Source organism: Moschus berezovskii, chromosome 18 (assembly GCF_049115385.1).
Source record: "Moschus berezovskii isolate FMDL1 chromosome 18, NW_MosBer_1.0, whole genome shotgun sequence".
Taxonomy (NCBI): Eukaryota; Metazoa; Chordata; class Mammalia; order Artiodactyla; family Moschidae; genus Moschus; species Moschus berezovskii.
In genome coordinates, this window is record NC_142477.1 from 35706164 (window position 1) to 35730425 (window position 24262).

At 37.8% G+C, this 24262-nt stretch overlaps 1 protein-coding gene across 4 annotated transcripts in view; it reads right to left on the bottom strand.

Moving 5' to 3' along the window:
• Positions 1 to 24262, bottom strand: part of ZFR (zinc finger RNA binding protein) — an 85390-nt gene that overhangs the window by 44128 nt on the left and 17000 nt on the right. For 2 of the 4 annotated variants that reach the window (XR_008685429.2, XM_055422215.2), the window contains exons 3-6: positions 16378 to 16401; positions 14647 to 14929; positions 12866 to 13010; positions 9661 to 9879 (exon numbers count right to left, since the gene is read on the bottom strand). Coding sequence is in view for 3 of the 4 variants with exons in the window: in XM_055422215.2 (XP_055278190.2) it covers positions 9661 to 9879; positions 12866 to 13010; positions 14647 to 14929; positions 16378 to 16401 (671 nt within the window). In the remaining variant the exon portion in view is untranslated. The remainder of the gene's footprint in view (positions 1 to 9660; positions 9880 to 12865; positions 13011 to 14646; positions 14930 to 16377; positions 16402 to 24262) is intronic. The other 2 variants (XM_055422216.2, XM_055422217.2) reach the window with 1 other exon arrangement.

A 24262-nucleotide genomic window follows, 5' to 3' on the forward strand; every position in this document is an offset into this window, starting at 1 on the left:
AGGAACGTCTGATAAACTTATGTGTTTATGGAACTGTCATATAGTATTTTCCCCAAGCAGAATTACTCTGAATACAACCGAGAAAGTGCTGGGTTTGAGGAAAAGTCTGAACTAGAATACAGAAAGGAAAAAAAAGAAAGTCATAAAAGTAAGACTATTTGTGCTTGGTGGTTTAGAGGATAAAAGATGTGAAAGAGGAAACTACACAAAGATGACATCAAGATTTTGAATCCCAGTGACTGACTGAAGGGGTTGTACAGTCAATAAAATAAGGAGCTGATAGAAGCTGGTTTGGAGAGGTAAGGTGAGTAAAGCTTGGCAAAAGTCCATAATATGGAGTTGGAGTTCTGATGAGCGTCAGAACAACACAAGGTGAAAAAGTACTCAATTTTCTGGTTAAATGTATCAATCTATCCTTCCATTGTTCAAAGTCTTTGATGAATAAGCACATTAAGCTAGCTACGTATGTATTATATACAAGCTGTTTATGTGCAGTGATTTATAGATTTAAAAATCTATAAAAGCTTTACATGTGACAAAGTTGCTGATTTTATTTATACCCCTATGTTAAAACTGGAAAACTTACTGTTTCCTAAACTAAGACCCCTGGAAATCTGTTGGACTCCCTAATTGTCATCCTTTCCCCTAAAGAGGAAATGAGTGGGTCAAAAGTTAAGGCTCAAGAGAGAGATTCCTAGTTGCTATGACAGCACAGAAGAACTACTTAAGGAAAAGTGAACTTTTTGGTATCTCAAATGCAAACTGCTATACTGAAGAGTAAAGATTTATGACCCACTCACTTTAACATATTTTACACAAGAAAGAAAACACGAATTGGAAAGGTGAAGGTTAAGAGGCATGGGAAATCAGAATCATAAGATTCTGAAATTTTTATCAATAGACAATTTCCAAATGACTAGTTGTGTGCAGGAACTGTACACATGCCATGTAAAATGCAGCTTCATCAATTATGTATCAAGAAAATAAAAACGAGAGTAAGATCAGCAGCATCCTATAACGCTGGATGATCAGAACCTCTAGGCTCTGGGTTTTTTTCTGGTCATGCTGTATGGCTTACAGGATCTTCGTTCTCTGACTGGGGACTGAACCTGGGCCTATAGCAATGAAGCGGCCAAGTACTAATCACTGGACCATCAGGGAATTCCCTAGGTTTTTTGAAAATTGAGAATCCATACTATAAGAGGCAGTGTTCCAGACACAGTGATATCTCAGAACAGAACTATAAGGTAGGTATTGCAGGTATTACTATACATACTTTACAGATGAGAAAACTGAGGCTGTGGCTCAGATCAAGAACTCCTTATTGCCAAATTCAGACTTAAATTGAAGAAAGTGGGGAAAACTAGACCATTCACTAATGTCACTAGACTATTTAGGTATGACCTAAATCAAATCTCTTACATCTGTACAGTGGAAGTGAGAAATAGATTTAAGGGACTAGATCTGATCAACAGAGTACCTGATGAACTATGGACAGAGATTCATGACATTGTACAGGAGACAGGAATCAAGACCCTCCCCAAGAAAAAGAAATGCAAAAAACCCAAAATGGCTGTCTGAGGCCTTACAAATAGCTGTGAAAAGAAGAGAAGCGAAAAGCAAAAGAGAAAAGGAAAGATATACCCATTTGAATGCAGAGTTCCAAAGATTAGCAAGGAGAGATAAGAAGCCTTCCTCAGTGATCCATGCAAAGAAACAGAGGAAAACAATAGAATGGAAAAGACTAGAGATTTCTTCAAGAAAATTAGAGATACCAAGGGAACATTTCATGCAAAGATGGCTCAATAAAGGACAGAAAAGGTATGGACCTAACAGAAGCAGAAGATACTAAGAAGAGGTGGCAAGAATACAGAGAAGAACTGTACAAAAAATATCTTCACGACCCAGATAATCACAATGGTGTGATCACTCACCTAGAGCCAGACATCCTGGAATGTGAAGTCAAGTGGGCCTTAGAGGGCATCACTACGAACAAAGCAAGTGGAGGTGATGGAATTCCAGTTGAGCTATTTCAAATCCTGAAAGATGACGCTATGAAAGTGCTGCACTCAATATGCCAGCAAATTTGGAAAACTCAGCAGTGGCCACAGGACTGGAAAAGGTCAGTTTTCATTCCAATCCCAAAGAAAGGCAATGCCAAAGAATGCCTAAACTACCGCACAACTGCACTCATCTCACACACTAGTAAAGTAATGCTCAAAATTCTCCAAGTCAGGCTTCAGCAATATGTGAACCGTGAACTTCCAGATGTTCAAGCTGGTTTTAGAAAAGGCAGAGGCACCAGAGATCAAATATCCGCTGGATCATAGAAAAAGCAAGAGAGTTCCAGAAAAACATCTATTTCTGCTTCATTGACTAAGCCAAAGCCTTTGACTGTGTGGATCACAATAAACTGTGGAAAATTCTTCAAGAGATGGGAATCCCAGACCACGTGACCTACCTCTTGAGAAACCTGTATGCAGGTCAGGAAGCAATAGTTATAACTGGACATGGAACAACAGACTGGTTCTAAATAGGAAAAGAAGTATGTCAAGGCTGTATATCGTCACCCTGCTTATTTAACTTATATGCAGAGTACATCATGAGAAATGTTGGGCTTGAAGAAGCACAAGCTGGAATCAAGGTTCCCAGGAGAAATATCAATAACCTCAGATATGCAGATGATACCACCCTTATGGCAAAAAGTGAAGAACTAAAGAGCCTCTTGATGAAAGTGAAAGAGGAGAGTGGAAAAGTTGGCTTAAAGCTTAACATTCAGAAAACTAAGATCATGGCAACCGGTCCCATCCCTTCACGGCAAATAATGGGGAAACAGTGGCTGACTTTATTTTGGGGGGCTCCAAAATCACTACAGATGGTGACTGCAGCCATGAAATTAAAAGACGCTTGCTCCTCGGAAGGAAAATTTATGACCAACCTAGACAGCATATTAAAAAGCAGAGAGATTACTTTGTCAAGAAAAGTCTGTCTAGTCAAGGCTATGGTTTTCCAGTGGTCATGTATGGATGTGAGAGTTGGACTGTGAAGAAAGCTGAGCGCCAAAGAATTGATGCTTTTGAACTGTGGTGTTGGAGAAGACTCTTGAGACTCTCTAGGACTGCAAGGAGATCCAACCAGTCCATCTTAAAGGAGATCCATCCTGGGTGTTCACTCCAAGGACTGATGTTGAAGCTGAAATTCCAATACTTTGGCCACCTGATACAGAGAGCAGACTCATTTGAAAAGACCCTGATGCTTGGAAAGACTGAGGACAGGAGGAGAAGGGGACAATAGAGAATGAGATGGTTGGATGGCATCACCGACTCAATGGACATGGGTTTGGGTAGACTCCGGCAGTTGGTGATGGACAGGGATGCTGAGGTTTGTGGGTTCACAAAGAGTCGGACACGACTGGGCAACTGAACTGACCAGCTTTTAAGGTCCTTTGTGTTATTTAAACAACAAAAATCACTAAGCATAATATTTACAAAATAACCTTCTTTATTTGCACACATGTAGTCTAAAACGAATAAAAGGTAAGCTTAATTACAGCTTACTATTCAGCGTTTTTAAAAAAATCAAAGCATAAACTGAAAGGTATGCTGAAGGTTCTGGAACTCTGCTAAGGGATCGCCTTTAAATTTCCTATAACTACTATAGCAAACACAAATATATTTCTTGTAAAGCATTATGGGAAAATAAATATAATACTATGTCTCTAAATTAAGTAAAAGTGCAAATCTGAAAAACTAAAACAATTTCACCTAAAAAGCACATTATAAATACTTATCAAATAAGAAGTTGCATAATTAGAACAGTTAGAATATAATTTTTAGAGGTACAGTATCAGAACAAAGACTACCACCTCAGCAGTAAATACATTTTATCACAAGCCATCATTTAGTAGGTACCAACACTAGAATTCATTTTCAGTAAGAGATAAAAAGAATAGCTGACCTAAGCTGTAGCTGATATAAAATTGCAGACACAGAACTCAGAAGCCCTAATAATGATCTCTTTGGATGGCAATTTCACATTGTGTATCATATGTTCTTTAAAATGTGTATACTCTTTGATGTATCAGTTACAAATCTAGGAATTTATCTGAGGAAAACAATTGGCAAACATACAAATCTGTATATAAAATGATTATTTTACCCGGGGCTGTTTCAAGCTTTTCCTTAATATAAAACTAAATGTCCCCAAAAGAAACTTTAAAATGTAGCACATGCATACAATAAAGCAGTATTAGTCATTAAAAACTATGTTTTTCTAAGTGTAGATCTTGGTTTCTAAATACCACTGTCAATACAAAAAACCAAGGTTCCTTTGTGAAATGGCTAATTGTGAGTCTATGGCAGGAAAGGCTCAAAGTTTATTGTTGTTTTGCATTTTATTTATTCCTTAATATCTTTGTCTTGTTCTGCATAGGTTATAAGGTGATAAGGGCCATTTCAGTTCTTACCTCTTGATGTTCTGTTATAGAGCTTGAGTGTTGGAAGCCTAGATACTGAATTTTAAAAGTATTTTTTAAAATTTCTCAGAGATTTTATCTCCTACCCTATGTCAAGTGCTATGCTGGATATTAGGGATGCAATGGTGAATCAAGCAGAGTAACATCTTACTGTGCCAGAAAAGAAAAAAATGCTCAAAGACTAATAATGCCAAGTTCAAGAGACTCAGCACTGGTTTGAAAAGAATCCTTTATTATCCAAATTTGGGACACTGTGTGCCTCAAAAAGAAAAATGAAAGCAATGGATTACACTAAACTAAGCTCAACATTCAGAAAACAAAGATCATGGCATCTGGTCCCATCACTTCATGGGAAATAATGGGGAAACAGTGGAAGCAGTGTCAGACTTTTTTTGGGCTCCAAAATCACTGCAGATGCTGATTGCAGCCATGAAATTAAAAGATGCTTACTCCTTGGAAGGAAAGTTATAACCAACCTAGATAGCATATTAAAAAGCAGAGACATTACTTTGCCAACCAAGGTCCGTCTAGTCAAGGCTATGGTTTTTCCCGTGGTCATGTATGGATGTGAGAGTTGGACTGTGAAGAAAGCTGATCACCGAAGAATTGATGCTTTTGAACTGTGGTGCTGGAGAAGACTCTTGAGAGTCCCTTGGACTGCAAGGAGATCCAACCAGTCCATTCTAGAGGAGATCAATCCTGGGTGTTCATTGGAAGGACTGATGCTAAAGCTGAAACTCCAATACTTTGGCCACCTCATGCGACAACTTGACTCACTTGAAAAGACTGATGCTGGGAGGGATTGGGGGCGGGAGGAGACGGGGACGACAGAGAATGAGATGGATGGATAGCATCACCAACTCGATGGACATGAGTTCGAGTGAACTCCGGGAGTTGGTGATGGACAGGGAGGCCTGGCGTGCTATAATTCATGGGGTCGCAAAGAGTCGGACACGACTGAGCGACTGAACTGAACTGAAATAAAAAAGAAGCCTATAGTAACACTAAAAAAGAAGGGGTGACGGGACTCTTCTTCAGGGAAGAATTTCTAAGAATCCAACTCATTTAACAGATTCTTTATGGATGTGAGAGTTGGACTGTGAAGAAAGCTGATCGCCGAAGAATCGATGCTTTTGAACTGTGGTGTTGGAGAAGACTCTTGAGAGTCCCTTATACTGCAAGGAGATCCAACCAGTCCATTCTAAAGGAGATCAATCCTGGGTGTTCATTGGAGGGACTGATGCTAAAGCTGAAACTGCAATACTTTGGCCACCTCATGCGACGAGTTGACTCACTGGAAAAGACTCTGATGCTGGGAAAGGTTGGGGGCGGGAGGAGAAGGGGACGACGGAGAATGAGATGGCTGAATGCCATCACCGACTCTGTGGACATGAGTTTGAGTGTACTCCGGGAGTTCGTGATGGACAGGGAGGCCTGGCGTGCTGTGATTCATGGGGTCGCGGAGAGTCGGACACGACTGAGCGACTGAACTGAACTGAACTGAACTAGTAAAAAGGATTTTTCATTCACCAATGGAGAATTTGATTCAGTTACTGATTTTCAAAGGATGTAACATCTTAGAAAGATAGCTGGGCTAATAGGCCCATAGATAACTTGGTTCACTGCAAAATAGAAAAAGGTATCTTTAAAAAAGAAAGATCTGGTAGTCACCACTTCAATCAGTGATTATATCTGACACCATTAATAAGGAATAAACTGACATTATTTATTACATGGCTGGCTTCTCTGATAGCTCAGCTGGTGAAGAATCCACCTGCAATGCAGGAGACCCTGGTTTGATTCCTGGGTTGGGAAGTTCCGCTGGAGAACGGATAGGGTACACACTCCAGTATTCCTGGGCTTCCCCTGTGGCTCAGCTATTAAAGAATCTGCCTGCAATGTGGGAGACCTGGGTTGGAGACCTGGGTTCGATCCCTGGGTTGGGAAGACCCCCTGGGAAAGGCTATCTACTCCAGTATTCTGGCCTGGAGAATTCCATGGACTGTAAAGTCCATGGGACTGCATATAGTCCATGGGACTGCAAAGGGTCAGACATGAATGAGTGACTTTCACTTTATTACATGTACCTGATGTGCTGAAATGAAATGCTGACATAGATGGTCTTACTGACTAAAAAACTGCCAGAATCTAAACATAAAGAAATCAGGTAAATCCAGATTGTGGGATATTCTACGAGACAACTTGTCTGAATTCTTCAAAAACATCAAGGCTTGTATCTTCCTGGTGGTCCAATGGTTAAGAATACACCTTCCAATGCAGGGGACTTGGTTTGATTCCTGTTCCTGGAACTAAGATCCCACATGCCACAGGGCCTGCACACAACTACTGAGCCTGTCCTCTCTGGAGTCTGTGGCAAGCAGAGAGATACCTGCTTGCCACAATGAAGGCCTGGTATGCAGCAATTAAGACCTGACGCAACCAAACAGTAAATAAATAACATAAATATTTTTAAAAAATCAAGGTCATGAGAGATAATATAAAAACAGAAGTTATTCTGCGGTGGTGGTGGTTTAGTTGCTAAGTCATGCCCAATTCTTGTGATCCTGTGGACTGCAGCACCCCCTGGCTCCTCTGTCCATGGGATTTCCTAGACATGTATACTGGAGTGGGTTGCCATTTACTTCTCTAGGGAATCTTTCCGACTCAGGGATTGAACCGAGTCTCTTGCATTGTAGACAGTCTCCTGCATTGCAGGTGGATTCTTTACTGTTAAGCCACCAGGGAAGCCCCAGGAGTTATTCTACATCAAAGGAAAATGAAACTAATAACCAAATATAATCTATAATCCTTGACTGGACCCTGAATTTAAGACAAAGTACAAATACATCAACTATGGAGAAAGTCCAGCCATAAAAAGACATTTGTGGACAACTGAAGAAAATTTATTAGATAATATCCATGTCCAATTTCTTATCTGCATTTTGTTATATAAAAGAATGCTCCTATTCTTAGGAAATACATGTGGAAGAATTCCAGGCAAGGCACCATGTCACTGGCAACTTAGAAAACAAGGAAACATTGCTAAATCGAAAATGTGTTTGAACAGCAGAGGAGAGTTAAGCAAATTTAACAAAATAATATTTGGTGAATCTACGTAAATGTTGTATGGGCATTTGTTGTCTGTTTTTTTTTTTTCACTTTTCTGCAGAAGGAAAATTTTCTAAAATTGGGGAAAAAACATGAACCAGCGAATGGTGTATCTCTATACTTATGGCATTCACAACAAGGAAAGCAATTTACACTGTAGTGCCTATAAGACAAAATCCACTTTTTATAAAGAAACCATGATGTTTATATATGCATAATCCCATGGAAGAAAGTATAGAAAGACATGCATTAAAAAGTTAATGGTAATTAGTGTCTAGGGATAGATGCCTAGTGATTTAATTTTTCCTCCTTTTTAAATCAATAGCTTCGAGTTTTAAAATGATATATTACTTACATACTAAAGCAGTAAACAGAAATAATTATCTTCATGCTGTGTAAGGTATATTCAAGCAACTGAGAGACAAAGGCTGAGAGAGGCAGAAAGATAAAGGGAAGAATAGATGCAAGGGAAAAACAAGGAATAGGACAGGATACTATCCCATTCCTTATTTATTAAAGCTGATGTGGGTTTTTTCCCTTAAGTATCCAAATAGATTTCACTGAAATAACTCCATTTACAGTTATAACCAGTTAACCAGAGAAAAGCAGAAAAGTTGTACCTGTGCAATCATGAGAAACAAATCAAAGAATAATAATATCTCCTTATGTCAGTTCATTTCCACACGGCTGTCTTGATTAACTTACAAATCTGTTCCCATTGCTCCCTTTCTCAAGCTCTCTTTGGCATCCTGTCTGCCCACAGATAAAGACAAGACACCACAGCAGACCATACAAGGCTTTACACACTGACAGTTCCAGCCTCAATTTCCTGTTATCCTGTGTATCCTGTATTTCAGCCACAATGAACTCTTGATCCCAAACATATCATGCCTGACTAATTTGTATCCCTAACACCACACACAGCATTCGACACAGAGTAAGAGATTAAAAAAAAATCTTTGAGAAATAAAAAAAGTTAAAAAATTCAGTGGCTACTTCTAACACCTCAACTACCAAAAAACATCAAGAGATGAAAAATGAAATTACCTGTGCCACCTTAAATCCTCCATGGAACAAGACAGCATACCAAGGAATAAGTAAAATGCAAAACCAACAACTAACTATACATTAGTACAACACTGCTGCTGCTAAGTTGCTTCAGTCATGTCCGACTCTGTGCGACCCCATAGACGGCAGCCCACCAGGCTCTCCCGTCCGTGGGATTCTCCAGGCAAGAACACTGGAGTGGGTTGCCATTTCCTTCTCCAATGTGTGAAAGTGAAAGTGAAGTCGTTCAGTCTTGTCCGACTAGTAGTGACCCACCCCATGGACTGTAGCCCACCAGGCTCCTCTGTCCATGGGATTTTCTAGGCAAGAGCACTGGAGTGGCTTGCCATTGCCTTCTCCGAGTACAACACTAAGTGTCTTCAAATAAGCCATGTGTGACTTTAAGCACTCCAATACTACAAAGTAACTCAGTGGAAAATTAGGAAGAACAGTGGGCACAGCAAGGTTTTAGTGATTATTCTTGGCCAGGAAAAATATATGATTACTAAGGAAAATAAATCTACTCTGTTCTTCCAAGAGATGTGTTATATAACCATCATCTATGGATGTTTATAAAGGCCCCCAATATTTTCAAGATTACTTATTCCTGATGGTAAGTATGAAGATATAACTCCTTGCGAGCTGAAAAAACAATGTAAATAATCTGTCAATGGTACTTCCTGAAGTTAACCTTGAACTTTCAAATTCATTTGGAAAAGTCAGACAGGAAATGACCCTGTAGAATACTAGATGTTATCTTCTCTAACTGCAATGCTAGGCCCAAGGTTTTAAAAGCCCAGTGGGCATTTTTACATTCTATTAAAATTTCCTGGCATTAAAAAAAAAACAAACAAACATACATCTTAAGAGTATGGTTCACTTGTCACACTACGTACAGATATTTGTATTAACACCTATCAATTAATTCAATTCTTGCTGTACTGGGAGTAAGATCATCCCACAGAAAACCAAGATAGGTTCTTAGTGAGTTTAATTCGCTTACTCATTTAAACACACTTTATCAGTCTTACCAGAATAAGTAACTGCCGTGGTACTATAAGTAGCACTCTGGGTATAGGATGGCACCACAGTAGCTGCAGCTGCTACTGGCTGTACGGTGGAGGATACAGGATAAATGGAGAAAGTAGTGGTAGCTGGACTTGGTGTGGCTGGTTTTATGGCTGTCACTTGTCGAGTTTGCTGGGCTTGTGTATACTGAGTTGCACCTTGGCTATAACCTGCTTTAGGGGCTAAATTGGGAAACAGACATAAGAAAATGAGAAAGCTGAACCAGTACAGTTACAGTACCAATATCCTAGAAAAAAAAAAAACATAAACATCATTAACTAGAAATTTTATGCTAGCAATTTCTCCTTGATAAAAGGAGTAAAATTCTTATTACCAACTTCATAAAACACAACATCTATATCAATTACTATTTCTCCCCAGATACTTTCTACATATTTTCAAAATGACATTTTGTCAAGATTTGCCACCAACTGCAATACCAGCACTACTTAAACCATGTCATTAACAAATAAAAGTTTTAAGGAAAAAATGTGTGTGTGTATTTAGGGTAGTCAGTATACTTGAGAGTTATGCTTAATACTCGGAACAAAACAGAGAATGCCTCAAAGTATAATTTAAGTCACAGTAAAATTTTGAATGCTTGATTATATGGAACTTGTTCATACACCATTTAATAGGATTTGTCCATAGTGAACTTCAAGCTAATTACAACCCACAAGGAGCCATTTACTTAATTCTTTAAATGTCAATAGCTCGAGTGCAGCTGTTCTTAAATGGCTACCATAAATGTCTTTCCTGAACTTTCTACTGTCTTTGAACAGATTAAAACCAATGTATACCCAGGGTGCAGTGTTAAAGAATCTGCCTGCTGACGCAGGAGACTCAAGTTCAATCCCTGGGTAGGGAAGATCCCCTGGAGTAGGAAATGGCAACCCACTCCAGTATTCTTGCTTGGAAAATTCCATGGACAGAGGAACCTGGTGGGTGGGCTATAGTCCATGGGGTCACAAAGAGTCAGATATAACTGAGTACACACACACACACACTTTAATACCTTAAGAATCTTATGAGACTTATCATCACTAAATTAATAATTAATCCCTTATTAAGGATCACTAAAGCACAGAAATGTAATTTTCTGAGAAAGGCCCAAATAACAGGGACTAAACTCATTTACGCTTAGTTAAGTAAATGTACTTTAAATAAACAGCACTTAACAGTTTATAAACCTTTTTCTACACACAATATGAAATCTGAAACACATGACATACAGATGAGTACAACATTTTACAAGAAAACCCTGATATCCAAGAGCTAAATAATTTACAAAAGTCACATGGTCATGTCAGATTTTAGACTATACCATGGTAATCTGGCTCAAGATTAATTCAGTACTCTTCAGCATAATCCATCAAACCTTGGTAATTAATCAGGAAGTTTATTAAAGCTCATTGTACCCACAAATCATTAGAAAGGAGACTATAAGAAAAGTCAGGATCATTATAATCCAAAATACTTTTAACCCACTTTCTAATGGACTCATAAAATCAATCTTAGATCTAAAAGTACCCTAGAAAGAGCTGAGTCAACTACCCTGTTCACAAATAAGAGAAGAGATGAAATGAGGTAAAAAAATCACTTGCCCATGATACTGGTAACACCAGGGCTAGAAACCAATTCTACTCTTTTCTAATTCAAGGCTCTACCCACACTCTCATGGTCTTTCAAAAATAAAGGAGTTGCCTACTTTTCAGGCTGTATATTGTCACTGTTTATTTAACTTATATGCAGATTATGTCATGTGAGATGATGGGCTGCATGAAGCTGGAATCAAGACTGCTGGGAGAAAAATCAATAAACTCAGATATGCAGATGACACCACCCTTATGGCAGAAAGCGAAGAACTAAGAGCCTCTTGATGAAAATGAAAAAGGAGCGTGAAAAAGCTGGCTTAAAACTCAATGTTAAAAAAACTAAGATCGTGGCATTCAGTCCCATAATTTTATGGCAAATAGATGGGGAAATAATGGAAACAGTGACAGACTTAATTTTCTTGAGTTCCAAAATCACTGCAGATGGTGACTGAAGCCATGAAATTAAAAGATGCTCGCTCCTTGGAAGAAAAGCTATGACCAACATAGATAGCACATTAAAAAGCAGAGTCATTACTTTGCTGGCAAAGGCCCATCTAGTCAAAGCTATGGTTTTTCCAGTCGTCTTGTCAGGATGTGAGAGTTGGACTATTAAGAAAGCTGAGTGCCAAAGAATTGATGCTTTTGAACTGTGGTGTTGAAGAAGTCTCTTGAGAGTCCCTTGGACTGCAAGATCAAACCAGTCAATACTAAAGGAAATCAGTCCTGAATATTCACTGGAAGGACTGATGCTGAAGCTCTAATATTCTGGTCACCTGATGTGAAGAACTCACTCCTTGGAATAGACCCTGATGCTGGGAAAGATTGAAGGCGGGAGGAGAAGGGGATGACAGAGGATGAGATGGATCGACATGAGTTTGAGCAGGCTCTGGGAATTGGTGATGGACAGGGAGGCCTGGCATGCTGTAGTCCATGGGGTCATAAAGAGTTGCACACAACTGAGCGACTGAACTAACTTTTCAGAACTCAGAGAGCTTTGGTCTTAAAGGTGCTCAGTTAAATTTCTATGAAAAAAATCCATCTTTTAAAGATTACAGATATGTAGGCTTCTTTGCAAACAAAACAGTTCCTGCATTCAAACCGTTAATATATATTATACTATCAGTGGATGATAACAAAACCAACTGTCATCACAGATCAGAGAAAGATGAATTAAAAATATGTCCACAAAATGGAAACCACCATTAGGGCCTCCACTAATCACAAAGGAAGGTATGTCTGGGCATTTTGGGGCAAAAAGCAGGCGACCAGAAGTTATTGCCACAACTTCTTTTGTACAGCTTATTTCAGCAGAAAAAGAACTGTAAGCTGAAGACCAGACATGAAATACACTTCCAAGAGAGAAAGACATGATTATGAACTACCTCCAGGGCCTTCTCTCTTTGGGACTCAAAGGCATTTTTATACAGAAAGAGGATATGGCTAGAACCCGCCTCTCAAGGTAATATAACACGACAAGTTTAGATGGATTCAAAAGCCTATCTTCATTAAATAACACCTAGAATAATATGTTTCAACACTGTACAATGAAAGGGTGGTATGTTAATAAACTCACCTGTCTGATAGTAGGTCTCAGCAACAGAAGGCTGAGGCTGGGCAGCGGCAGCTACAGCAGCAGCAGTTGCTGTTGGTTGTTGGTAGTACTGCTTACTATCATAAGCTACAGCAGGAGCTGTGGATCTTACATATGAGTACGAATCCTAAAGAAAGAGAATGAAAGAAACTTTTACTATCAGTGAAGTGGCAAAGGAAAAAAACCTCATCTCTGCCACATTAAAAACCCGATAAAGGAAAACAGAAACCTAAATATGTACGAATATAAACAGAAGGTTCAAATTCAACACAAAGGGGATTCATTTGGGACTTCATCAAATAAGGTCAAAGTCATTTTAAGCAGCATGCTTAACTTTTACAATCGAAAAAATCATCAAAACATTTAAAAATAAACATTATTTAAAAATTAATTTTATTTAAAAATTGCATGGTGGATCTGCCTTAAAAATGGATTCCAGAGTAAAGAACACCTGGATGTTCTAAGCTTTGTGACTGTTTCAGCTTTCTTTTTGTTTGTCCTTATTTACCACTATTTATTAACATAATGATGAGTAAGTGCTTCCAGGTGGAGGGAAGGTAAACAGAGGTTCTAAGGGAAAGGAATATTATTTACAAATCTCCAAAGCAATGAAGATCAAGGTGAGCTGAGTGAATTCTAGCACTGTATATAGTGAGGAGGGCTTGGGAAGCACACAGGTAGAAAGACTGAAGAAGCAGGCAGGACCCAGAAAATGATGGGCTTCATACACCCTATTAAAAATAATAAAATTTATTATATTCTGTCTTTGGACGTAAGGAAAACAATCACATGTCAAAGTAATTCTGAGTTTAGAAACCTGCTAAATATTAATAACAAATGCTAATAATGCTGATCCATATGTCAATTTCTTAGCTAAATAAATCCCTTTCTTTTAGAAAGAATATTAAAAAATCAGAAGCCCCAAAGTTTAAAAACCAGATCTTAAAAGTAAATTTAAAAAAATGGGTTAAAAGAATTAGGACCAAGTTTATTAAATAAGCAAGTAGTTATTTACTGCCATACCAGACATAAAGAGACCATATTTTTATAAAGAGAATTAAGAGCTTTATGTCCCCATAAACCTAACAAGAAGCAATTAGATGACTTAAGAGCAGGATCAATTTCTGTTATAGATAAAGAAAGAGTATCTTGAGGGGAAGAAGTACACATAGGCAACAGAATTTCCACAGTGTTTCAGGAAGACATTATATAATTTGCTTTGTTTAATGGCATTCCAGCATGTGGGTTCCCACACCTGAGGCTGAACACACACTCCCGGCAGTGGAAGTGCCAGGGACTGGCAGGTAACCACTGGACTGCCAGGGAAGTCCTGACACTATGTAATTTGTTTGTCCTACATAGCTGAAGCTCATGGTTCTCAAAATAGACATAGGGGTGTCCCAAGTGCATAAATAATGACACAGTACCAACAAGGGGCAGAAGGACTTATATGTCTTAAATTTTCCTCAAAAACCTGTTATAAGATTAAAATATTTAGCCAGTAATTAATTTTTTTTTAATTAAAGTAAACATATATAGAGAGTGAAGTGAAATGGACTGGGGGATTATTAATATAAAACTCACTGCAAGGAAGCGTAATCCCTGGAGTATGCCCCCGGATTACCTAGGAATATACATTCACTCTTCTCTATCATTAGAGGTATATTTTGCAAGACTCAAGTTTGAAAACCTTTGGCTTGGACATTACATTAAACACTGATGCCACTGAACCTGTATGTTAAGGCTAATGAAAGCTTTCTTACCTGGTAGTTCTGTGTAGTAGCTGGGGGTGGTGGTGGAGGTGCTTCTTGTTGCCTCTGTGTATAACCATAGTCAGTCGCTGTATGTGCAGTGGGGTAACCTCCATAAGCAGCAGCTGTTGCAGCAGCTGCAACAGCTACTGGAGCAGGCCTGGCAACTGCAACTGTGGCGGCTGCTGGTGCATAGGCAGCAGTAACTGTGTGAGCAGCTACTGGAGCCTGATGGACAGTGTAGCTAGCAACGGTGGTTGGATGAGAGTAGGCTACACCCGAAGCTGGCTGCTGGCTATATTGTGGAGTAGAAGAATAAACATAATACAATTTAAATTTTTAAAATCTAGGAGTTCAATCAACTTAAAAACTCATTTCCCAGTAATTTAATCATGGACTATAAAAGAACAGATATGAGCTTAATAAACCACCTAACCAAATACCCTATTTGTTACTGTTGCATAATTTTCATCCCTTAATCTGAATAAATTAAGACAGTCACACTTATTGTTTCAGATCAAAAAATCATTATCACAAAGCAGGGAGGACAAACTGAGATAAGAAGCAGTATTAGGAAGAAAAACTGATCAAATTAGGAGCTTAAAAAAGTATCTGCTGTATGTAAAGTTCTTTATTATGTTCTATAGTTTTAAAATACTGTATTCTAGCTCCAATTATGGAAAACATTTAAGGTAGAAACTGTTACCGACATGACTTATGAAAATACTTCTGATGCTCTAAGGCAGTGGTTCTCAACTAGGGGAGACTATGCCCTCCTGGAGATACCTGGTCATGTCTGGAGATATTTTTGATGATCAAACTGCAGAGGAGAAGGTGGTGATGTGTGCTACTGGTATTTAGTGGGTAGAGGTCAGTGATGCTGTTATATATCCTATAAAGGACAGCTATCCACAACAAAGGATTATCCAAAGAATGCCAACAGTGCTGAGGTTGAGAAATCCTTCTCTACAGTACAGATTTTACAATGCAATATCTATTATATTACATACATTTTCCAGGTTATAGGCAGCAATCATTATACACATTTCTCTCTCTCTTAAATATGTAGCACATGCTGCAAAAGGAGACCTAAGTCAGATGCTTTGCAATCATAACCATTTAGACCTCAAAGAGACAAAACTCTAAATCAAATGAATCTTCAGGTAAAGTTCCTAAATAACATTTACTTTTAATTTTTAATTTGAGAGCCTATGTCACATAAAACAAGGCCCACAGATGTTAGCATATAAAAACATTTTTGTTGTTTTAGGTTCTCTGTAAGTAATACATTCACAATCACACCCAATAAAGCTCTATTACCAAGGCAGAAATGCCTTCTTAAAAAAAAGGATAGCCCCAACAGTTATATAGCTGACGGGTTTTAGCTGACCATACGTTTTAATACGAGTCAAAAGTTAAGTACAGCTAAGAAAAAAAATACCTGACGTAGCTGAAGCTGAACTAATAAACTAGTGTGCCTGATTCATGGGTTACAGTAAAGGATATTCTTCACTTGTATGCACAATACCAAACAAAATATGGCACAGAATTAAAATCTGGGGCCATCATATTTAAACTGTATTTGGAAGACACTGACAATTAGAATGTATTCAAAAGGAATCAGTATGAAGTTTATAAGTATGGATATTATTTTACATAAAAAGTAGAGGACCTGGGGACATTCAGTCTAGAAAAGATGACCTTGGAAGATATGATAGCTGCCTTCTAATAGAAGAGACTTACTCCATGCTGCTCCAGAGAACAGAACTAGAACCAATGGATGGAAGGGTGGCAGATTTCAGCCCAATATGAAAAAGAAAAAAAAACAAAAACTTAGAACAGAGTCCAAAGAAACTCTCATAATTTCTATTTGGATGAGGTTTTCCACATTTTGACACTAAAAATTAGCTAACATTTTCTACATATATGCCAATTATAAGACAGGAAAAAGGAAGTTTAAACTGCAATAGTGGGAAATTAGATGGGCATTGACATTTTCTATGGATAAAATTCCACATCATTAAGAAAAACAAAATTCCTAGAACTGACAAAAAGGATCATGTTTAAAATATAAATGCACCAGTTCTGTGGAACTTGTATTTAACATTTACTGGTAAGATTTCGCACGTACAGGCTATACCGCTACATAAAAATCCAGAGTCTTGAAATTCCTATACTGTTTCCATTCATCCCACTGCTCTTCATCGAGCATCTGTTCACATTTTATGTTCCCCAAAATGTGTCCTATAGGACAAAAAGCAAAAGTTGGAGTAGAATAGGAACATCAAGTGTACTAGGCAGGCAATTTGATGTATACTGCCTCTGATCTTTAGAAGTCCACACAGCTTGGGGACGGATGACTTTGTGCTCTGGTTTATGCCTATTGCCCCACATATTTATTAATAGTATTCTCACTCTCCTATTGTCTCAATTTGAACAATAAATTTTATAGTCACCCTTCCCAGCAGCCATATAAAAAAGATTCCAGTGCATTTAGCAATTACCATATATTTACATCCTTAAGGTTAACTAATCTAACTTGCTCTGTACAACCAGGTCCCTAACCATCATCTGGACTGGAACCACAGCCTCCACCAAATCATCATGAAGGATGATGATCCACTCTCATTTCCCAGGGAGTCAAGGGCTAGGGCAGTTGACAGCAGTTAAGAATATAGATTCTCTGATCTGTTATGTTAGATCCATCTGGGAAATTCTCTTTCAATTTCAAATACCTTTTAGAGAAACGGTCTTTTACACAACACAGATGATCACACTGGACTATACTAATTCAATTAAATATCAAGCAGCTAAGTCTAAACAATTAATTTTTAAGAATTCAGGTCAAGTTCAAATCAGTTTATATAAAATTAGTCTTAAGTTGAAACAGTTCAAATCAAGGTTTTTGCCTAGTCTTGAGTGTTAGAAAAAAAGGTGTTAAGTTATACCTCTATATAAAATTTAAGACTTAACCATCTTTATGGAGAAGGAAATGGCAAACCACTCCAGTATTCTTGCCTGGCAAATCCCAAGGAGAGAGGAGCCTGATGGGCTACAGTCCATGAGGTCACAAAAAGTCAGACACAACTGAGCAGACACGCACAACTGTCTTTACGTTGTTTCTTAAATCAGGAACTCCCTGGCAGTCCAGTGGTTAGGACTCCGAACTCTCACTGCCAACGGCCCCAGTTAAATTCCTGGTTGGGAACTGAAATCCCACAAGTCATGTGCTCCGCCCCACCAATCTTAAACCAGGACATAAAATAAAAACCCACATACTGTGCCACAGAAATAATCTGTGAAATGAGATTTTCATTTACCCAACAACCAGGAGAGCAGAAGCTTTTATTTACATGATAATATCCTTTGTGAATAAGTTAAATCTAATCAGTTTCAGTCAGTTTTAAAGTGTAACAAAAAAACAAATTATGAAACACACATAGGAAATCAACATGGGTAAGAAAGCTTAAGAAATAATCAGACATAAAGTAGGAATGGTATTTCTCTTGAGGGGGGCGCATTTAGGATTTATTGATATTAAAGAGTAAAAAAATATTCCTGAACTGTTTACCTTCAGCTTAAGAACTGAAGCTAAAGATGTTCAAACTAGCATACAACTGCACTCATTTCACACGCAAGGTAATGCTCAAAATTCTTCAAGTTAGACTTCAACAGCATGTGAACCAAGAACTTGCAGATGTATAAGCTGGACTGAGAAAAGGAAGAGAAACAAGAGATCAAATTGCCAACATTTGCTGAATCATAGGGAAAGCAAGAGAACTGCAGAAAAGTATCTACTTCAGCTTCATTGACTATGCTAAAGCCTTTGACTGTGTGGATCACAATAAACTGTGGTAAATTCTTAAAGAGATGGGAATACCAGACCACCTTACCTGTCTCCTGAGAAACCTGTCTGCAGGCTAGGAAGCAACAGTTAGTTAGAACCAGACATGGAACAACGGACTGGTTCAAAATTGGGAAAGGAGTACATCAAGTCTGTATACTGTTACCCTGCTTATTTAACTTCTACGCTGAGTACATCATGCAAAATGCTGGGCTCGATGAAGCAGAAGTTGGAATCAAGACTGCTGGGAGAAACAGCAACTACATTAGAAATGCAGTTCATACTACCCTAATGGCAGAAAGCAAAGAGTAACTAAAGAGCCTCTTGATGAAGGTGAAAGACGAGAGTGAAAAAGCTGGCTTAAAACTCATCATTCAGAAAACTAAGATCATGGCATCTGGCCCCAGCACTTCATAGCAAATAGATGGAGAAAAAGTGGAAACAATGGCAGATTTTATTTTCTTGGGCTCCAAAATCATTCCGGATTGTGACTGCAGCCATGAAATTAAGATGCTTGCCCTTGGAAGGAAAGCTATGACAAACCTAGATATCATATTAAAAAGCAAAAACATCACTTTGCTGACAAAAGTCCGTATAGTCAAAGCTATGATATTTTTCCAGTAGTCATGTATAAATGTGAGAGTTGGACCGTAAAGAAGGCTAAGTAACAAAAAATTACGCCTTCAAATTGTGGTGCTAGACAAGACGACGAGAGTTACTTGAACAGCAAGGAGATCAAACCAGTCAATCCTAAAGTAAATCAACTCTGAATGTTCATTGGAAGGACTGTTGCTGAAGCTCCAATACTTTCGCCACCTGATGTGAAGGGTTGACTCATTGGAAAAGACCTTGATGCTGGAAAAGATTGAGGGCAGGAGGAGAAGGGGGTGACAGAGGATGAGATGGTTGGATGGCATCATCAACTCAATGGACATGAGTTTGAGTAAACTCCTAGAGACAGTGAAGGCCTGGTGTGCTGCAGTCCATGGGGTCACAAAGAATCAGACACATCTTAGCAATTGAACAACAAAGCTGAAAGCGAAGCCAGACAGAAGCCTTATCAAAATAAACAGCCAGCCAAAATGACCAGATATTACTGTAAACTGAAAAAGAAACAAGAATGATTCCATGGGAAATGGATAACTCAAAGCAACAGGTAAGAATTTTCAAAATCTCCAATTTGTATCTATAAAATAAGAATTTTACACTTGTTAGATAAAAATGAAGGACATGAATAATAAGATAAAGAAAATGATTAAAGAGAAAGGATAAATATAGCAGGTCTAAAATTCTAACAAGAAGGAATTCTAGAGAAAAGAAAAAAAGCAGATGGAAGAAATTAAATAAAATTTCCCCACTCTTGAAGGGAGGAACGTATTTTCAAATTCAGAGATCTACAGAGTGCAGAACAGAAAGAAAGGACAACACTGACATTTAGCATTTCATAACACCACAAGACAAAGAGAAAAAAATACTTTAACTCTCTAGACACAAACAAAACAGGTTACCTACATACAACTAAATGAAAATCAGACTTATTTTTAACACTAGTGGTTGGAAGACAATATGGTAATGTCTTGAAAATTCAAGGGAAAATGGTTATTAATGTGGAATTCTGCACCCAGCTTAACTATTAACACAGAATATAGATTCTGACATTTAAGGTCTGAAGTTTGCCTCCTATATGCTACATGAAAACGTACTTCAGCAAAAAACTAAAACAAGAAAAATACCAGGGAATTCCACAAACAGTGGATTCAAACTAGGAGAGTGATAAAAGCCCAAGTCAGCAGTAATACAAAGGCCCAGATGAGACTGCAATCAAAGGAAGGACAGAAGCCTCCAGGAGAAAGATGTTCAGGAAAACAGATGACTTGACAATAGACAGCAGACCAGGAGCCTGGGGAAATCTCATGATATAATCAAGGCAGCAAGAAGATTCGGGTGAAAAACAGGATAATGAAAGACTTCAGGAAGTATGAAACTGGTCAAGAAAAATCATGATCACAGCTGAGCAACTAGTAGAGGGTAAAAAAAGGAAAACCCATTTGAACTTGAGCTTAGAAAGATTAAGTGATATAGAGTTATAAAATGGAATACACTAGGAATTCTAATCATAGATTAGTACTTGGCACCACAGTAAATACTATGTAAAATAAAAATGAAATGGTTTTTGCTTTCAAGTTTTAGAATAAACCAAAATCATGGAAGATAAACTATTACAGAGCACAAATGTAAATGGTATCACAAGGAAAATTATAGCTGAGTAGAGGGATGGAGTGGAGAAAGAGGGAAAGTAAGCAGAACTTAAAGATTCTTAACAGTACCAAGATACTGTCAGACTGTGATGGAACTACAACAGAACTGACAGTATTGTTGAAGAGAGACAGCCATATTACTGAATTTGGGAGGAGAAATACAAGACGCATGAGTGTATATATGAACTCCTAACCATGATTTTAAGAAGTCAAAATATAACGTACAGTTGATAAATTAAAATATAAAAACGCAGCGTACTATTTAGTGATATGGAGGTTAGAAATAAAACCAAGATATATTAAAGGTGAGGGTCCCTGGGAAGTGGAATTAGGAGGCAAGGAGAAGGAAAATAAGGGACTTGTTATCATTAAGTCCTTCTATCTATTTTTAAGTAGTTAATGCATTACTCTGGGAAAAGGGAAGCGTAAGATATTAGAATAGAATTCTCAGACAGGCACCTTTAATGACTAACAAACCAGCCCTAAACTTAAATTCTCCCTTCCAGTTATTCCAAGACAACTCTACATTTCTGGCCTCAACCTGAATCTATACCCAACTCTGGGCCCATCTTTCAAATTCCATTAATATGACCTGGCTTTACAGTACACTACTAAATTTACAGTCACTACTGAAATCACAATAAGTTATGTGTACAAATGGCTTGTCCACATAAATGGCATCTAGTAACAGGGAAAACATTCCTGCATCTCAGTTAGTTTCTATACAGTGGTTCTCAAAATGTGATCCAAGGACAGCTAAGGGTCCCTAAGATTATTACAGAAGGTCCACAAGGTTGGTTCTCTTTTTTCAATTACAAATTGCCTTCATATATTTTAATCCAAACAACTTACTGCAACAGACTAAATGTAAAAGCAGATATAAGAATACAACCATCTTAATGAACCAGTCATCTTATCTCTATATCCAAGGAGATATTAAAAAGATTTGTAAAAATGAAAAACAATGCTTCTCATCTCACTACTTTTTTTGTGGTTGGAATATAGTTCTTTTTCATAAAGATATTCTTGGTTAGCATGTAATGGCTTTACTATTATTTTAAAACAATTTTATAAATATTTTAGAAATTCCTAATACAGTAAATATTAGTGTAATCCACTTAAACAAAAGTTTTTTTTTTGTTTTAATAATTACAAGTTAGAAGGGTCCCAGAACCAGAAAGTTTGAGAATCACCATTTATGATACAGAACATTAACTTAAGATCTGTGATGGTATTCACCATTCATTTTCCTGCTCTTATTACCTCTTTAAGCAAAATGTTTCCTTCTATCTTAAGACAGAGAAACAGTACTTGTTGTCCATTAAAACAAGGAGTGCATGAGTGGCCAGAGGTCTGTTGCCTAAACCTACTATCTAGGGCTCCAAATCTCCTCCTGGTTAACTGCTATATATACCAATTTCTGTGTTAACAGAGACATCAAAGGCATTAGGAAGTAAAGGCTCAGAACTCTGGAACCCACAAGAAACTAACAGAAAGAGAATTAGGAAAAAGCCCCACTTTCCCCTTTAAGGAAGAACTAACTGTATGGAAACTTTCTTGTCTGAGCCTTGGCTCTAGGTAAAGGAGAGAAGGCTCTTCTTTGATAATTCTTAACAAGTGAGCACTGTCCTAGCTTGGGTTCTGGAATTCACATTATCTGACCAGGGAAAACACCAAACCAAGCAGTTGGTTTATCTCTGTGCTGACAATGCTTCCAGGTGCCACAGAATCCAGATTTCTCTCTAATGCTACAATCCCGTAAGAAAGAGATCTCCATCAAAAATGAAACTCATTAAGGAAATGATATACTATGAGCAAGAGCCTGGAAAATTATTTAAAAATGGAGAAAACTACAATTATTAGAATTATTGGATACAAAACAGAAAATAAACACACTAAAGAGACAGTCAAGACCAAGAGGTCAATCAAAAACAACCAGCTGAACGGAAACAATTTCCAGAAATGAAATACAGTACATAAAAATTAGAATCTTAGAAAGGCATCACATAACTGATTAGACATAGCTGGCAAAAAAAAAAAAAAATCTATAAAACTTACCCAGAATGCACACAAAGAGATGAAAGATATTAAAAGACGTTAAAAGACCAGGAGGAAAGAATAAAAAATGATAACTTGCAACTCACTGGAGTTACAAATAAAGAAAAACAATGGGAGAGAGGAAACATCTAAATAGAATGTCTGATATAACAATCCTCATATCCAGGAGTCCCAACTAATCCAAAGTAAGATTAAATAAGGAATTCTCACCAAAATCCATCTGAGTGAAACTGTAAACACCAAAGAGTGAGAAGCATAACTAGTCTGAGGAAAAAAATTCCCTAGAGACTAAGTGATGAATTCTCAAGAATGAGAAGGGAGAAATGAAGATATTAAAAAAACAAAACAAAAAAATCTGTTTTTAGTAAACCCATATTAAAGGACATTCTCAAAGTTACACTTTAGGAAGAAAGAAAATGATCTCAGGATGAACGAACGTTAAGTGAAAAAAAAAAAGTAAATTTGAAGGCAAATTTAAACAATCACTGGCTATATAAGACAATTTTGTTCAACAACTGTCACAGGGTTTAGAAAATCTAAAAACAACAAAAGCACAAAATGAGGCAACTGATCAAAGTTAAAGCATTTTAAGTCCTTGTTCTGTTTAGGAAGGTAATGTAAAAGTACCTTTCTAAACAGGCAAAGTAAAGGTAATGATTAACTTTAGATTAAATTTAAAATGTGAAATTTCTAGAGGAACCACCATAGGAAAGATGTGGAATGTTTAATTTCTGACCTTGAAAGGCAATGAGGGGAAAAACAATCTCAAGAAAATGTAGGTAGCTTCTGTCACTTACATTATTAAATGTGCTTCTTTTCCTCTGGAAACTACTGTTGACTGTATCTGTTTCAACTTCGGATAACACAGTAAAGTAACTGATAAAACATTTTTTCCCTTCTCTTGGCACACAAAACACAACCTTTCCATTAGTCCAAATTTAATGTTCAACATTGTTGGACTCTTCGAGGTCAAATTATAGGATTTTCTATGTCTACAAAACTTCTGACAAATTTATCTTCTTTATATTTAATATTTTATAACCTTGATAGTATATTAAAAAGCAGAGACATTACTTTGCCGACCAAGGTCCGTCTAGTCAAGGCAATGGTTTTTCCCGTGGTCATGTATGGATGTGAGAGTTGGACTGTGAAGAAAGCTGATCGCCGAAGAATCGATGCTTTTGAACTGTGGTGTTGGAGAAGACTCTTGAGAGTCCCTTATACTGCAAGGAGATCCAACCAGTCCATTCTAAAGGAGATCAATCCTGGATGTTCATTGGAGGGACTGATGCTAAAGCTGAAACTCCAATACTTTGGCCACCTCATGAGACGAGTTGACTCCCTGGAAAAGACTCTGATGCTGGGAAAGGTTGGGGGCGGGAGGAGAAGGGGACGACGGAGAATGAGATGGCTGGATGGCATCACCGACTCTATGGACATGAGTTTGGGTGAAGTCCGGGAGTTGGTG